The 16700-nt window shown below is 48.8% G+C and overlaps 1 protein-coding gene across 1 annotated transcript in view; it reads left to right on the top strand.

Moving 5' to 3' along the window:
• LOC140399463 (complement component C8 gamma chain-like) overlaps nucleotides 1-15420 on the top strand; it is a 150224-nt gene extending 134804 nt beyond the window's left edge. Inside the window, exons 6-7 of the mRNA XM_072489038.1 lie at nucleotides 2987-3079; nucleotides 15122-15420. Coding sequence (XP_072345139.1) covers nucleotides 2987-3079; nucleotides 15122-15420 — 392 coding nt within the window. The remainder of the gene's footprint in view (nucleotides 1-2986; nucleotides 3080-15121) is intronic.
• Nucleotides 15421-16700: the final 1280 nt, after the last annotated feature.

Raw genomic sequence — 16700 nt, 5'->3', positions numbered from 1 at the left:
TGGAGGAACAGAGAGATCTTGGGGTACATGTCCACAGATCTCTGAAGGTTGCCACTCAAGTGGATAGAGGCGTGAAGAAGGCCTATAGTGTGTTAGCGTTTATCAACAGGGGGCTTGAGTTTAAGAGCCGCGGGGTTATGCTGCAACTGTACATGACCCTGGTGAGACCACATTTGGGGTATTGTGTGCAGTTCTGGTCACTTCATTATAGGAAGGATGTGAAAGCATTGGAAAGGGTGCAAAGGAGATTTACCTGGATGCTGCTAGGTTTGGAGGGTAGGTCTTATGAGGAAAGGTTGAGGGGGCTAGGGCTTTTCTCTTTGGAGCGGAAGAGGATGAGAGGCGACTTAATAGAGGTTTATAAGATAATGAGGGGGATAGATAGAGTGGACGTTCAGAAACTATTTCCTCGGGTGGATGTAGCTGTTACAAGGGGGCATAATCATAAGGTTCAGGGTGGGAGATATAGGAGGGATGTCCGAGGTAGGTTCTTTACTCAGAGAGTGGTTCGGGTGTGGAATGGACTGCCTGCTGTGATAGTGGAGTCGGACACTTTAGGAACTTTCAAGCGGTTATTGGATAGGTACATGGAGCACACCAGAATGACAGGGAGTGGGATAGCTTGATCTTGGTTTCGGACAAAGCTCGGCCAATTGTAAGGAATCGAGGACCGAAGGGCCTGTTTTGTGCTATACTGTTCTATGTTCTATGTTCATCAAGGAAGCTGGACCAGTTTCTGACTGGGGCAGAGATGTTACCATTTGGAAGGATTAATTAATATATCGTGAGTGTGGGACTAGTTTTGAATGATGGGGGGGGTGGGGGGCTGCTGGTATTGGAGAGGATTAGGATTAGAAATAAATTAGATCAGGATTAGAATAGGTAGGTGCTGAGGTAGGGTCGGTACAGACTCACTGGGCTGAATGGCCTCCTCCTGCACTGTAGGGATTCTGTGGATTTCTATTAGTCTGCACATGGCTCTGTCCAACACCACACTAGGCCAAGGTTGGGCCCCCTGCTCTCGTACATCATTGTGTGCCTGGCACTAGACTCAGTCCCGCAGTAAACCTAAATGTGCCAGACTCTTTATTGCACAAACCTTGCCCCTTCATTCCTCAGAACCTCCATCCCTCGCTTCATCCATTCCTCGCCCCACAATCCCTGTGCCCCTCCATTCCTCGCAACCTCCATTCCTCACCCTGCCATTCCTCACCCCTCAATTCCTCACCCTGCCATCCCTCGCCCCCTACCCTTCATTCTGCCAACCCTCGCCCCTCTATCCCACCTGTCACCCCTCACCCCTCTAGCCCTCACCGTGTCAGCCCTCCTCCCTCTATTCCTCACCCTGACATCCCTCGCCCCTCTATCCCTCACACTGCCATCCCCCACCGCCTATCCTTCATCCTGCAATCCCTCGCCCCTCTCTCCCTCACCTCATCCATCCCTCACCCCATTATTCCTCGCCTCTCTCCATTCCTTACACCCTCCATTTCTTACAACCTTCATTCCTCACAACCTGCATACATCACCCTACCATCCCTCGCCTCAGCATTCCTGACCCCTGCATCCCTGACATCTGCATCCCTCTTCCATTCCTCATGACCTCCATCCCACATGCGGTCCATCCATCCCCTTTTCATTTTCTCACCTCCGCCATTCCTCCCCTCATCCATCCCTCCCCTCATCCATCTCTCCCCTCATCCATCTTTCACCCCTCCATCTTTCACCCCTCCATCCTCATCCCCTCCATTCTTCACCTCTCCAAGCCGCACATACTCCATTCCACCCCTCTATTCCCCAGCGCTTCCCGTTCACCCCACTCCTTTCCTCACCCCCTTTCCTCACCACATCCATCCCTCACCACCTCTGTCCCTCACCCCCTTAACCCCTTCCCTCCTACAATCCTCATCCCTCCATGCCTCAGCCCGATCCATCACCTCCTCCAATTCTGCCTCCTCGATCCCTCACCTCCTCCATTCCTCACCGCCATCCATTAAACCCTCCTCCCCTACCACTTCATCCCTTACCTCCTCCATCCCACATCCCTGAATACCTCTCCTCCTCCAGGTCAGCACGGTGATACACTGGTTAGCACTGCTGCCAGAGACCGGAGTTTGATTTCAGCCTCAGGTGACTGTGTGTGGAGTTTGCACTTTCTTCCCGTGTGTGCGTGGGTTTCCTCCGGGTGCTCCGATTTCCTCCACGGACCAAAGATGTGCAGGTTAGATGGATCGGTCATGCTAAATTTCCCCTTAGTGTCCAATGGTTAGGTGGGGTTACGGGGATAGGGTGGGGGAATGGGCCTAAGGTGCTGTTTCAGAGGGTCGGGGCAGACTCAATGGGCCAAATCATCTCCCCCTCCAAATCTGACACCCTCCATTCAATCTCCTCCTTTCCTCAGTCTCCCCATTTACCACCAGTCCTTTCCTTATCCCACCTTTTCTTCCCCCTCCATCCCTCATCACATCAACGCCTCACCCCCTCCAGCCCTCATCTCTTCATCCCTCACCTTCTCTATCTGAGCATTCCATTCTTCTTAATTCATCAAACTACCTTTCATAGAATCATAGAATTTACAGTGCAGAAGGAGGCCATTTTGACCATTGGGTCTGCACCTGCCCAGGAAAGAGCACCCCACCTAAGCCCTCACCTCCACCCTAACCCCGTAATCCAACTTAACCTTTTTGGACACTAAGGGCAATTTAGCCTGGCCAATCCACCGAACCTGCACGTCTTTAGACTGTGGGAGAAAACCGAGCACGCGGAGGAAACCCACGCAGACACGAGGAGAACGTGCAGACTCCGCACAGTCAGTGACCCAGCGGGGAATCGACCCTGGGACCCCGGAGCTGTGAAACAACAGTGCTAACCACTGTGCTACCGTGGTGCCCCTATTGGAGGTTGTATTTCCAGTGAATCCTTTATTAATCCATGTGTAATTTGATCTTTGTTGTGTTGTAATGCGGAATTCCCACCTCTTTTGCAGGGTTCTGTGATGTTGCCGATGAATTTCATCAGCTGGGTAAGTTGCTCTATGTTATTGAAGGCGATTTCTCACTCTCAGCTCGATGGCTGCCAAGTGAGTGTCCATCTCTCACAGCACTGCCAAACACAATTCCTTCCACAGTTTCAGTAGTCACCCCTTTGTTGCGCTGCTTTCCCTGATTGAACCTGCTCTAGAAACCCGTATGGTCAAACAAACAAAGAAAATTACAGCACAGGAACAGGCCCTTCGGCCCTCCCAGCCTGCGCCGATCCAGATCCTTTATCTAAACCTGTCACCTATTTTCCAAGGATCTACTTCCCTCTGTTCCCCGCCCGTTCATATATCTGTCAAGATGCATCTTGAATGATGCTATTGTGCCCGCCTCTACCACCTCCGCTGGTAAAGCGTTCCAGGCACCCACCACCCTCTGCGTAAAAAACTTTCCACGCACATCTCCCTTAAACTTTCCCCCTCTCATCTTGAAATCATGACCCCTTGTAATTGACACCCCCACTCTTGGAAAAAGCTTGTTGCTATCCACCCTGTCCATACCTCTCATAATTCTGTAGCCCTCAATCAGGTTCCCCCTTAACCTCCGTCTTTCCAACGAAAACAATCCTAATCTACTCAACCTTTCTTCATAGCTAGCACCCTCCATACCAGGCAACATCCTGGTGAACCTCCTCTGCACCCTCTCTAAAGCATCCACATCCTTCTGATAATGTGGCGACCAGAACTGCACGCAGTATTCCAAATGTGGCCTAACCAAAGTCCTATACAACTGTAACATGACCTGCTGACTCTTGTACTCAATACCCCGTCCGATGAAGGCAAGCATGCTGTACGCCTTCTTGACCACTCTATCGACCTGCGTTGCCACCTTCAGGGTACAATGGACCTGAACTCCCAGATCTCTCTGTACATCAATTTTCCCCAGGACTCTTCCATTGACCGTACAGTTCGCTCTTGAATTAGATCTTCCAAAATGCATCATCTCACATTTGCCTGGATTGCACTCCATCTGCCATTTCTCTGCCCAACTCTCCAATCTATCTATATTTTGCTGTATTCTCTGACAGTCCTCCTCGCTATCTGCAACTCCACCAATCTTAGTGTCATCTGCAAACTTGCTAATCAGATCACCTATACCTTCGTCCAGATTGGATTGGATTTGATTTGATTATTCTCACGTGTACTGAGGTACAGTGAAAAGTATTTTTTGGCGAGCAGCTCAACATATCATTAAATACATGAAAATAAAATAAAAGAAAATACATAATAGGGCAACACAACATATACAATGTAACTACATAAGCACTGGCATCGGATGAAGCATACAGGGTGTAATGTTAATGAGGTCAGTCCATAAGAGGGTCATTTAGGAGTCTGGTGACAGTGGGGAAGAAGCTGTTTTTGAGTCTGTTCGTGCGTGTTTTCAGACTTCTGTATCTCCTGCCCGATGGAAGAAGTTGGAAGAGTGAGTAAGCCGGGTGGGAGGGATCTTTGATTATGCTGCCCACTTTCCCCAGGCAGCGGGAGGTGCAGATGGAGTCAATGGATGGGAGGCAGGTTTGTGTGATGGACTGGGCGGTGTTCACGACTCTCTGAAGTTTCTTGCGGTCCTGGGCCGAGCAGTTGCCATACCAGGCTGTGATGCAGCCCGATAGGATGCTTTCTATGGTGCATCTGTAAAAGTTGGTAAGGGTTAATGTGGACATGCCGAATTTCCTTAGTTTCCTGAGGAAGTATAGGCGCTGTTGTGCTTTCTTGGTGATAGCGTCGACGTGGGTGGACCAGGACAGATTTTTGGAGATGTGCACCCCTAGGAATTTGAAACTGCTAACCATCTCCACCTCGGCCCCGTTGATGCTACATAGTACATAGAAAATACAGCACAGAACAGGCCCTTCGGCCCACGATGTTGTGCCAAACCGTACAGCAGATTAATCATAGATTATCATTGAATTTACAGTGCAGAAGGAGGCCATTCGGCCCCTCGAGTCTGCACCGGCTCCTGGAAAGAGCACCCCACCCAAACTCAACACCTCCACCCAACACCAAGGGCAATTTGGACATTAAGGGCAATTTATCATTGGCCAATTCACCTAACCCGCACATCTTTGGACTGTGGGAGGAAACCGGAGCACCCGGAGGAAACCCACGCAGACACGGGGAGGACGTGCAGACTCCTCACAGACAGTGACCCAAGCCGGAATCGAACCTGGGACCCTGTAGCTGTGAAGCAATTGTGCTATCCACAATGCTACCGTGCTGCCCTTGAGAACAAATAAATCTACACTATATCATTTTACCGTAATCCATGTACCTATCCAATAGCTGCTTGAAGGCCCCTAATGTTTCCGACTCAACTACTTCAATAGGCAGTGCATTCCATGCCCCCACTACTCTCTGGGTAAAGAACCTACCTCTGATATCCCTCCTATATCTTCCACCTTTCACCTTAAATTTATGTCCCCTTGTAATGGTTTGTTCCACCCGGGGAAAAAGTCTCTGACTGTCTACTCTATCTATTCCCCTGATCATCTTATAAACCTCTATCAAGTTGCCCCTCATCCTTCTCCGTTCTAATGAGAAAAGGCCTAGCATCCTCAACCTTTCCTCATAAGACCTACTCTCCATTCCAGGCAACATCCTGGTAAATCTTCTTTGCACCTTTTCCAAAGCTTCCACATCCTTCCTAAAATGAGGCGACCAGAACTGTACACAGTACTCCAAATGTGGCCTTACCAAAGTTTTGTACAGCTGCATCATCACCTCACGGCTCTTAAATTCAATCCCTCTGTTAATGAACGCGAGCACACCATAGGCCTTCTTCACAGCTCTATCCACTTGAGTGGCAACTTTCAAAGATGTATGAACATAGACCCCAAGATCTCTCTGCTCCTCCACATTACCAAGAACTCTACCGTTAACCCTGTATTCCGCATTCATATTTGTCCTTCCAAAATGGACAACCTCACACTTTTCAGGGTTAAACTCCATCTGCCACTTCTCAGCCCAGCTCTGCATTCTATCTATGTCTCTTTGCAGCCGACAACAGCCCTCCTTTCTATCCACAACTCCACCAATCTTCGTATCGTCTGCAAATTTACTGACCCACCCTTCAACTCCCTTATCCAAGTCATTAATGAAAATCACAAACAGCAGAGGACCCAGAACTGATCCCTGCAGTACGCCACTGGTAACTGGGATCCAGGCTGAATATTTGCCATCCACCACCACTCTCTGACTTCTATCTGTTAGCCAGTTCGTTATCCAACTGGCCAAATTTCCCACTATCCCATGCCTCCTTACTTTCTGCATAAGCCTACCATGGGGAACTTTATCAAATGCCTTACTAAAATCCATGTACACTACATCCACTGTTTTACCTTCATCCACATGCTTGGTCACCTCCTCAAAGAATTCAATAAGATTTGTAAGGCAAGACCTACCCCTCACAAATCCGTGCTGACTATCCCTAATCAAGCAGTGTCTTTCCAGATGCTCAGAAATCCTATCCTTCAGTACGCTTTCCATTACTTTGCCTACCACCGAAGTAAGACTAACTGGCCTGTAATTCCCAGGGTTATCCCTAGTCCCTTTTTTGAACAGGGCACGACATTCGCCACTCTCCAATCCCCTGGTACCACCCCTGTTGACAGTGAGGACGAAAGGATCATTGCCAACGGCTCTGCAATTTCATCTCTTGCTTCCCATAGAATCCTTGGATATATCCCGTCAGGCCCGGGGGACTTGTCTATCCTCAAGTTTTTCAAAATGCCCAACACATCTTCCTTCCTAACAAGTATTTCCTCGAGCTTACCAATCTGTTTCACACTGTCCTCTCCAACAATATCACCCCTCTCATTTGTAAATACAGAAGAAAAGAAAAGTACTCGTTCAAGAAGTACTGCTGACAGGGGTGTGTACAGTACTTTGCTTCCTGAAGTTAATGACCAGCTCTTTCGTTTTGCTGGCATTGATGGAGAGATTGTTGTCGCTGCACCACTCCACTAGGTTCTCTATCTCCCTCCTGTATTCTGACTCGTTGTTATTCGAGATCTGGCCCACTATGGTCGTATCGTCAGCAAACTTGTAGATGCAGTTGGAACCAAATTTTGCCATGCAGTCGTGTGTGTACAGGGAGTAGAGTAGGGGGCTAACTACGCAGCCTTGCGGGGGCCCGGTGTTGAGGACTATTGTGGAGGAGGTGTTGTTGTTCATTCTTACTGATTGTGGTCTGTTGGTCAGAAAATCGATGATTTATTTTTATCACAAACAACAGTGGTCCGAGCATGGATCCCTATGGAACACCACTAGTCACCTTTCTCCATTTTGAGACACTCCCCTCCACCACTACTCTCTGTCTCCTGTTGCCCAGCCAATTCTTTATCCATCTAGCTAGTACACCCTGAACCCCATACGACTTCACTTTTTCCATCAACCTGCCATGGGAAACTTTATCAAACGCTTTACTGAAGTCCATGTATACGACATCTACAGCCCTTCCCTCATCAATTAACGTTGTCACTTCTTCAAAGAATTCTATTAGGTTTGTAAGACATGACCTTCCCTGCACAAAACCATGCTGCCTATCACTGATAAGTCTATTTTCTTCCAAATGTGAATAGATCCTATCCTTCAGTATCTTCTCCAACAGTTTGCCTACCACTGACGTCAAGCTCACAGGTCTATAATTCCCTGGATTATCCCTGCTACCCTTCTTAAACAAGGGGACAACATTAGCAATTCTCCAGTCCTCCGGGACCTTACCCGTGCTCAAGGATGCTGCAAAGATATCTGTTAAAGCCCCAGCTATTTTGTCCCTTGCTTCCCTCAGTAACCTGGGATAGATCCCATCTAGATCTGGGGACTTGTCCACCTTAATGCCTTTTAGGATACCCAAAACTTCCCCCTTCCTTATGCCGACTTGACCTAGAGTATGCAAACATCCATCCCTAGCCTCAACATCCGTCATGTCCCTCTCCTTGGTGAATACCGATACTCATTAAGAATCTCACCCATTTCCTCTGACTCCACACATAAATTCCCTCTTTTGTCTTTGAGTGGGCCAATCCTTTCTCTAGTTACCCCCTTGCTCCTTATATATGAATAAAAGGCTTTGGGATTTTCCTTAACCCTGTTCGCCAAAGGTATTTCATGACCCCTTTTAGCCCTCTTTATTGCACGTTTGAGATTTGTCCTACTTTCCCGATATTTCTCCAAAGCTTCATCAGTTTTAAGTCGCCTAGATCTTATGTATGCTTCCTTTTTCATCTTAGCTAGTCTCACAATTCCACCCGTCATCAATGATTCCCTAATCTTGCCATTTCTATCCCTCATTTTCACAGGGACATGTCTGTCTTGCACTCTAATCAACCTTTCCTTAAAAGACTCCAACATTTCAAAAGTGGATTTACCCTTAAACAGCTGCTCCCAATCCACATTTACTACCTCCTGCCGAATTTTGTTATACTTGGCCTTTCCCAAATTTAGCACTCTTCCTTTCAGGCCACTCTCGTCTTTGTCCATGAGTATTCTAAAACTTACGGAATTGTGATCGCTATTCCCAAAGTAGTCACCGACTGAAACTTCAACCACCTGGCCGGGATCATTCCCCAATACCAGGTCCAATATGGCCCCTTCCCGAGTTGGACTATTTACATACTGCTCTAAAAAACTCTCCTGGATGCTCCGTACAAATTCTGCTCCATCTACGCCTCCAACACTACATGAGTCCCATTCAATGCTGGGGAAGTTAAAATCTCCCATCACGACCACCCTATTGCTCCTACATTTTTCTATAATCTGTCTACATATTTATACCTCTACTTCACGGTCGCTTTTGGGAGGCCTGAAGTAAAGTCCCAACAATGTTACTGCACCCTTCCTGTTTCTTAGCTCTACCCATATTGCCTCAGTGCTCGAATCCTCCATCGTGCCCTCCTTAATCACAGCTGTGATATCATCTCTGACCAGTAATGCAACTCCTCCACCCCTTTTACCTCCCTCTCTATCCCTCCTGAAGCATCTATACCCTGGGATATTTGTCTTGCCCTTCCCTCAACCAAGTCTCCGTAATACCAATAACATCATATTCCCAGGTACTAATCCAAGCCCTAAATTCATCTGCCTTACCTGCTACACTTCTCGCATTAAAACAAATGCACCTCAGACCACCTGTCCCTTTGCGTTCATCATCTGTTCCCTGTCTACTCTTCCCCTTAGTCACATTGAGTTTATTACCTAGTACCTTACTGGCTTTAGTTGCTGCTTCTTTACTGACCTCTAACTTCCTAATTTTGAGGTGAGCGACGCCGACAGTGTCCCTGCTGATTTCATCTGTGGGAAGTGCACCTATCTCCAGCTCCTCAGAAACCGTGTTAGGGAACAGGAGCTGGAGCTGGATGAACTTCGGATCATTCGGGATGCAGAGATGGTCATAGATAGAAGCTTCAGGGATGTAGTTACTCCGAAGAATAAAGATAGATGGGTGACAGTGAGAGGGGCTGGGAGTAAGCAGTCAGTACAGGGATCGCCTGTGGTCATTCCCCTTAGTAACAAGTATACCGCTTTGGATACTGTTGAGGGGGGGATGACTTACCAGGGGTAAGCCATGGGGTACAAGTCTCTGGCACAGAGTCTGTCCCTGTTGCTCAGAAGGGAAGGGGAGGAGAGGAGTAGAGCATTAGTCATTGGAGACTCCGTAGTTAGGGGGATAGATAGGAGATTCTGTGGGAACTAGAGAGACTCGCGGTTGGTGTGTTGCCTCCCAGGTGCCAGGGTGCGTGATGCCTCGGATCGTGTTTTTGGGATCCTTAAAGGGGAGGGGGAGCAGCCCCCTCCCCCTTTATGATTAAGTTTGTAGCCCGAAAATGTTCCAAAAGACACCTCTACAAACGGGATGGTCTACACCTGGACCAGAGGGGTACCAATATCCTGGGGGGGGAAATTTGCTAATGCTCTTCGGGAGGGTTTAAACTAGTTCAGCAGGGGCTTGGGAACCTGAATTGTAGCTCCAGTATACAGGAGGTTGAGAGTAGTGAGGTCATGAGTAAGGTTTCAAAGTTGCAGGAGTGTACCGGCAGGCAGGATGGTGGTTTAAAGTGTGTCTTCTTCAATGCCAGGAGCATCCGGAATAAGGTGGGTGAACTTGCGGCATGGGTTGGTACCTGGGACTTCGATGTTGTGGCCATTTCGGAGACATGGATAGAGCAGGGACAGGAATGGTTGTTGCAGGTGCCGGGGTTTAGATATTTCAGTAAGCTCAGGGAAAGTGGTAAAAGAGGGGGAGGGGTGGCATTGTTAGTCAAGGACAGTATTACGGTGGCAGAAAGGACTTTTGATGAGGATTCGTCGATTGAGGTAGTATGGGCTGAGATTAGAAACAGGAAAGGAGAGGTCACCCTGTTAGGGGTTTTCTATAGGCCTCCGAAAAGTTCCAGAGATGTAGAGGAAAGGATTGCAAAGATGATTCTGGATAGGAGCGAAAACAACAGGGTAGTTGTTATGGGGACTTTAACTTTCCAAATATTGACTGGAAACGCTATAGTTCGAGTACTTTAAATGGGTCCGTTTTTGTCCAATGCGTGCAGGAGGGTTTCCTGACACAGTATGTAGATAGGCCAATGAGAGGCGAGGCCGTATTGGATTTGGTACTGGGTAATGAACTAGGACAGGTGTTAGATTTGGAGGTAGGCGAGTACTTTGGTGATAGTGACCACAATTTGATTACGTTTACTTTAGTGATGGAAAGGGATAGGTATATACTGCAGGGCAAGAGTTATATCTGGGGGAAAGGCAACTATGATGCGATGAGGCAAGACTTAGGATGCATCAGATGGAGAGGAAAACTGCAGGGGATGGGCACAATGGAAATGTGGAGCTTGTTCAAGGAACAGCTACTGCATGTCCTTGATAAGTATGTATCTGTCAGGCGGGGAGGAAATGGTCGAGCAAGGGAACCGTGGTTTACTAAGGCAGTCGAAACACTTGTCAAGAGGAAGAAGGAGGCTTATGTAAAGATGAGACATGAAGGTTCAGTAAGGGCGCTCGAGAGTTACACGTTAGCTAGGAAGGACCTAAAGAGAGAGCTAAGAAGAGCCAGGAGGGGACATGAGAAGTCTTTGGCAGGTAGGATCAAGGATAACCCTAAAGCTTTCTATAGATATGTCAGGAATAAACGAATGACTAGGGTAAGAGTAGGGCCAGTCAAGGACAGTAGTGGGAAGTTGTGCTTGGAGTCCGAGGAGATAGGAGAGGTGCTAAATGAATATTTTTCGTTAGTATTCACACAGGAAAAAGACAATGTTGTCGAGGAGAATACTGAGATTCAGGCTACTAGACTAGAAGGGCTTGAGGTTCATAAGGAGGAGGTGTTAACAATTCTGGAAAGGGTGAAAATAGATAAGTCCCCTGGGCCGGATGGGATTTATCCTAGGATTCTCTGGGAAGCTAGGGAGGAGATTGCTGAGCCTTTGGCTTTGATCTTTAAGTTATCTTTGTCTACAGGAATAGTGCCAGAAGACTGGAGGATAGCAAATGTTGTCCCCTTGTTCAAGAAGGGGAGTAGAGACAACCCCGGTAACTATAGACCAGTAAGCCTTACTTCTGTTGTGGGCAAAATCTTGGAAAGGTTTATAAGAGATAGGATGTATAATCATCTGGAAAGGAATAATTTGATTAGACATAGTCAACACGGTTTTGTGAAGGGTAGGCCGTGCCTCACAAACCTTATTGAGTTCTTTGACAGGGTGACCAAACAGGTGGATGAGGGTAAAGCAGTTGGTGTGGTGTATATGGATTTCAGTAAAGCGTTTGATAAGGTTCCCCACGGTAGGCAACTGCTGAAAATACGGAAGCATGGGATTCAGGGAGATTTAGCAGTTTGAATCAGAAATTGGCAAGCTGGAAGAAGACAAAAAGGGTGGTGGTTGATGGGAAGTGTTCAGACTGTAGTCCAGTTACTAGTGGTGTACCACAAGGATCTGTTTTGGGGCCACTGCTGTTTGTCATTTTTACCAATGACCTGGAGGAGGGCGTAGAAGGATGGGTGAGTAAATTTGCAGATGACACTAAAGTCGGTGGAGTTGTGGACAGTGCGGAAGGATGTTACAAGTTACAGAGGGACATAGATAACCTTTTTCCTTGGATGGTGATGTCTAGCACGAGGGGACATAGCTTTAAATTGAGGGGAGATAGATATAAGGCAGATGTCAGAGGTAGGTTCTTTACTCAGAGAGTAGTAAGGGTGTGTAATGCCCTGCCTGCAACAGTAGTGGACTCGCCAACACTAAGGGTATTCAAATGGTCATTGGATAGACATATGGATGATAAGGGAATAGTTTAGATGGGCTTTAGAGTGGTTTCACAGGTCGACGCAACATCGAGGGCCGACGGGCCTGTACTGCGCTGTAATGTTCTATGTTCTATGACCTCTAACTTCCTAATCTGGTTCCCATCCCCCTGCCACATTAGTTTAAAACCTCCCCAACAGTGTTAGCAAAAGTACCCCCTAAGACATTGGTTCCAGTCCTGCCCAGGTGTAGACCATCCGATTTGTAATGGTTCCACCGCCCCCAGAACCGGTTCCAATGTCCCTAAAATCTGAACCCCCTCCCTCCTGCACCATCTCTCAAGCCACGTATTCATTCTGACTATTCTTGAATTTCCACTCTGACTGTCTTGTGGCACTGGTAGCAATCCTGAGATACTACCTTTGAGGTCCTACTTTTTAACTTATCTCCTAACTCACTACATTCTGATTGTCGGACCTCATCCCATTTTTTACCTATATCGTTGGTGCCTATATGCACCATGACAACTGGCTGTTCACCCTCCCCCTTCAGTATGTCCTGCAGCCGATCTGAGACATCCCTGACCCGTGCACCCGGGCGGCAACAGACCATTCAGGAGTCTCGTTTTCGACCACAGAAACGCCTGTCTACTCCCCTTACGATTGAATCCTCTATGACTATAGCCCTGCCAGTCTTTTTCCTGCTCTTCTGTGCAGCAGAGCCAGCCACGGTGCCATGAGCCTGGCTACTACTGCCTTCCCCTCGTGAGTCACCTCCCCCAACAGTATCCAAAACGGTATACCTGTTTTGGAGGGAGATGACTGCAGGGGACACCTGCATTGCCTTCCTGCTCTTTCTCTGCCTTTTGGTCACCCATTCCCTGTCTCCCTCACCAACCCTAATCTGTGGTGTGACGAACTCACTGAACGTGCTATCCACGACCTCCTCAGCATCGCGGATGCTCCAAAGTGAGTCCATCCGCAGCTCCAGAGCCGTGATGCGGTCTAACAGGAGCTGCAGCTGGACACACTTCCCGCACATGAAGGAGTCGGGCATCAGCCGCGTCCCTGAACTCCCACATTGAGCACGAGGAGCATAACACGGGTCTGGGATCTCCTGACATTTTTACACTTTACCTTAACTGATTACAAATATAATATCAAATAATGAACAAGTGAAAAGAATAAAGATTTTACTTACCAATTACAATACTTACCAACCCACGAAGAGTTAAATTTCTCACAGCTCCTGCTAATTGGAGCTCTTTCCTTACCAGACAATCAGGTCACTGCTTTGCTCTGATGTCACTCTTCAAGGTAAGTTTTTAAAGAGGAAAACCTACCTTCCCGACAGATCCCTGGCCATTGCTCCCGCTGAAAACCTGAAGGCCGCTTCTCCGGCAGCTCGGTCCCTGCCGCTCTCCTCACGCTCTTTCACTGTGTCCCCGCAGCTCTCCTCGCGCTCTTTTATCCTGTGTCCCCGCCGCTCTCCTCGCGCTCTTTTATCCTGTGTCCCCGCCGCTCTCCTCGCGCTCTTTCACTGTGTCCCCGCCGCTCTCCTCTTGCTCTTTTATCCTGTGTCCCCGCCGCTCTCCTCGCGCTCTTTCACTGTGTCCCCGCCGCTCTCCTCTTGCTCTTTTATCCTGTGTCCCCGCTGCTCTCCTCACGCTCTTTCACTGTGTCCCCGCAGCTCTCCTCGCGCTCTTTTATCCTGTGTCCCCGCCGCTCTCCTCGCGCTCTTTTATCCTGTGTCCCCGCCGCTCTCCTCGCGCTCTTTCACTGTGTCCCCGCCGCTCTCCTCTTGCTCTTTTATCCTGTGTCCCCGCCGCTCTCCTCACGCTCTTTCACTGTGTCCCCGCAGCTCTCCTCGCGCTCTTTTATCCTGTGTCCCCGCCGCTCTCCTCGCGCTCTTTTATCCTGTGTCCCCGCCGCTCTCCTCGCGCTCTTTCACTGTGTCCCCGCCGCTCTCCTCTTGCTCTTTTATCCTGTGTCCCCGCCGCTCTCCTCGCGCTCTTTCACTGTGTCCCCGCCGCTCTCCTCTTGCTCTTTTATCCTGTGTCCCCGCCGCTCTCCTCACGCTCTTTCACTGTGTCCCCGCAGCTCTCCTCGCGCTCTTTTATCCTGTGTCCCCGCCGCTCTCCTCGCGCTCTTTTATCCTGTGTCCCCGCCGCTCTCCTCGCGCTCTTTCACTGTGTCCCCGCCGCTCTCCTCTTGCTCTTTTATCCTGTGTCCCCGCCGCTCTCCTCACGCTCTTTCACTGTGTCCCCGCAGCTCTCCTCGCGCTCTTTTATCCTGTGTCCCCACCGCTCTCCTCGCGCTCTTTTATCCTGTGTCCCCGCCGCTCTCCTCGCGCTCTTTCACTGTGTCCCCGCCGCTCTCCTCTTGCTCTTTTATCCTGTGTCCCCGCCGCTCTCCTCACGCTCTTTCACTGTGTCCCCGCAGCTCTCCTCGCGCTCTTTTATCCTGTGTCCCCGCTGCTTTCCTCACGCACTTTTATCCTGTGTCCCCGCCGCTCTCCTCGCGCTCTTTCACTGAGTCCCCGCCGCTCTTCTCGCGCTCTTTCACTGCAGGCTGTGCAACAGCCAATCAGCAGCTCTGCTCTACTGCCCTCTGCTGGATCCCGATGGAACCTGCTCTAGAACCCCATTTCGTCCGAATTGAACTTGCTCTTGAGGCCCATATTGTAAAGATTAAATTTGCTCTGGAATTCCATATTGTCCTGATTGAACCTGCTCTAGATTCCCATATTGTCCTTGTTGAACCTTTGCTAGAATGCTAGACTGTCCTGATTACACTTGCTGTGGAATCCCATATTTTCACGACTGGACCTGCTCTAGAACCCCATATCAAGCTGATTGAGCTTGCACTAGATGCCTATGGTGTCTGGACTGAACCTGCTCTAGAATCCCATATTGACCAGATTGAAACTACTCTAGAATCCCATATTGTCCTGATTGGACATTCTCTAGAACTCCAAATTGTCCTGACTGAAACTGTTCTAGAATGCCATATTTTACTGTTTGAACCTGCTTTGCAGGCCCATATTGTAATGATTAAACTTGTTCTCAAATCTCATATTGTCCTGATTGAACCTGCTCTAGAATCCCATATTGTCCTGATTGAACCTGAGCTCTAAAATCCCATATTGTCCTGATTGAACCTGCTCTAGAATCCCATATTGTCCTGATTGAACCTGCTCTAAAGCCCCATGTTGTCCTGCCTGGGACATGATTGTTATTGCCTGTGGCTTTGAAAGTGTCCTTTGTTGATCGTTTTAGCCTTAGTTTACTTTATTCTTATTCTGTCACCTTTGCTCATGAGTCGCCAGGTATCTTTCTGATACCGCCACGTGGTTCAAGTCCAAGTAATGATTAATAATGCAACACACCGCTTAGTAAGAGTTAAATCAATGTTCATTTATTATATACAGCAATTAATACTTATACGATAATCCTACTTCTAGACTACTACATACCACTAAAGGCCAATACTTAACTTTGGAAATGGCCCACCAGCTCAGGGAAACGAATGGTCTTTCGAATTGGTTCTGAGCCTGCGGGATTCAAAAGCTGGTACAAGTCGATAGTCAGGAGCGCCTATCTGGTAGCGATCGCTGGAGTAACACTTACAGTTTCTTGTAGAAGTGTCGCGAAGTTTGCGAGCAGGAAGAGAAGGGTCGAGTTGAACTTGGCCACCATTCTTATAGTCCCCAGGGGCTTCCCGCCTCTCGGGCCGGACCTCGGACCTGGTTCCAAGTGATTGGACTTGGTCCCAATCACTTGGTTCGATATTCTCCAATGCTGGAGCGATTCCTTGATCGAGGGGTGGTCGTTCACCTTTCTTTGTCTCAGCCCCTGCTGGCGCCGAAAGGTCTGGGTCGGCTTTAAATTGCTAATGTGTAGCAATTGTTCCCGGGGATGGCTGCTTAGTATGCAGATGGCTGGGTTGTTGTGATGTTGATGGCTGCAGGTATCGGTCTGGGCTGACTTCCCCAGAGGCGAATACACTGTTTTACCTGCAGCTGTCCGTTTGAGTCCTGTTGGCTGATTTTCCCATCAGCCTCTTCCGTTCGTCATTTTAAATCAGGGTTTGGCCATTCTAATCGGGAGTCAGCCATTTTACATGGCTACACCTTGTCCTGGCTCCGCAAGAAATACACGGGCGGGATTCTCCAATAATGGAGCTACGTCCCCATGCCAGCGTCAAAACGTGGGGGTTTCTCCAATTTGCAGGGGGCCAGAGTGCTTCCTGCTGTAGATACGGGACCCTGCACTTCTGGTCGGGAGTCCGCGCATGCGCACGGCGCCGGTCTGTGGCGGCTGTCCCGTGGGTCATGACGGCTTCACACCGCGGAGCAGCACTAGTAACGTAGGTTACCCCGAGATCGCGCGAGCCCGCTGTGTCGCCCGATCGCTG

Source organism: Scyliorhinus torazame, chromosome 22, assembly GCF_047496885.1.
Source record: "Scyliorhinus torazame isolate Kashiwa2021f chromosome 22, sScyTor2.1, whole genome shotgun sequence".
NCBI classification, from domain to species: domain Eukaryota; kingdom Metazoa; phylum Chordata; class Chondrichthyes; order Carcharhiniformes; family Scyliorhinidae; genus Scyliorhinus; species Scyliorhinus torazame.
This window is presented reverse-complemented; position numbering and strand designations above follow the sequence as displayed.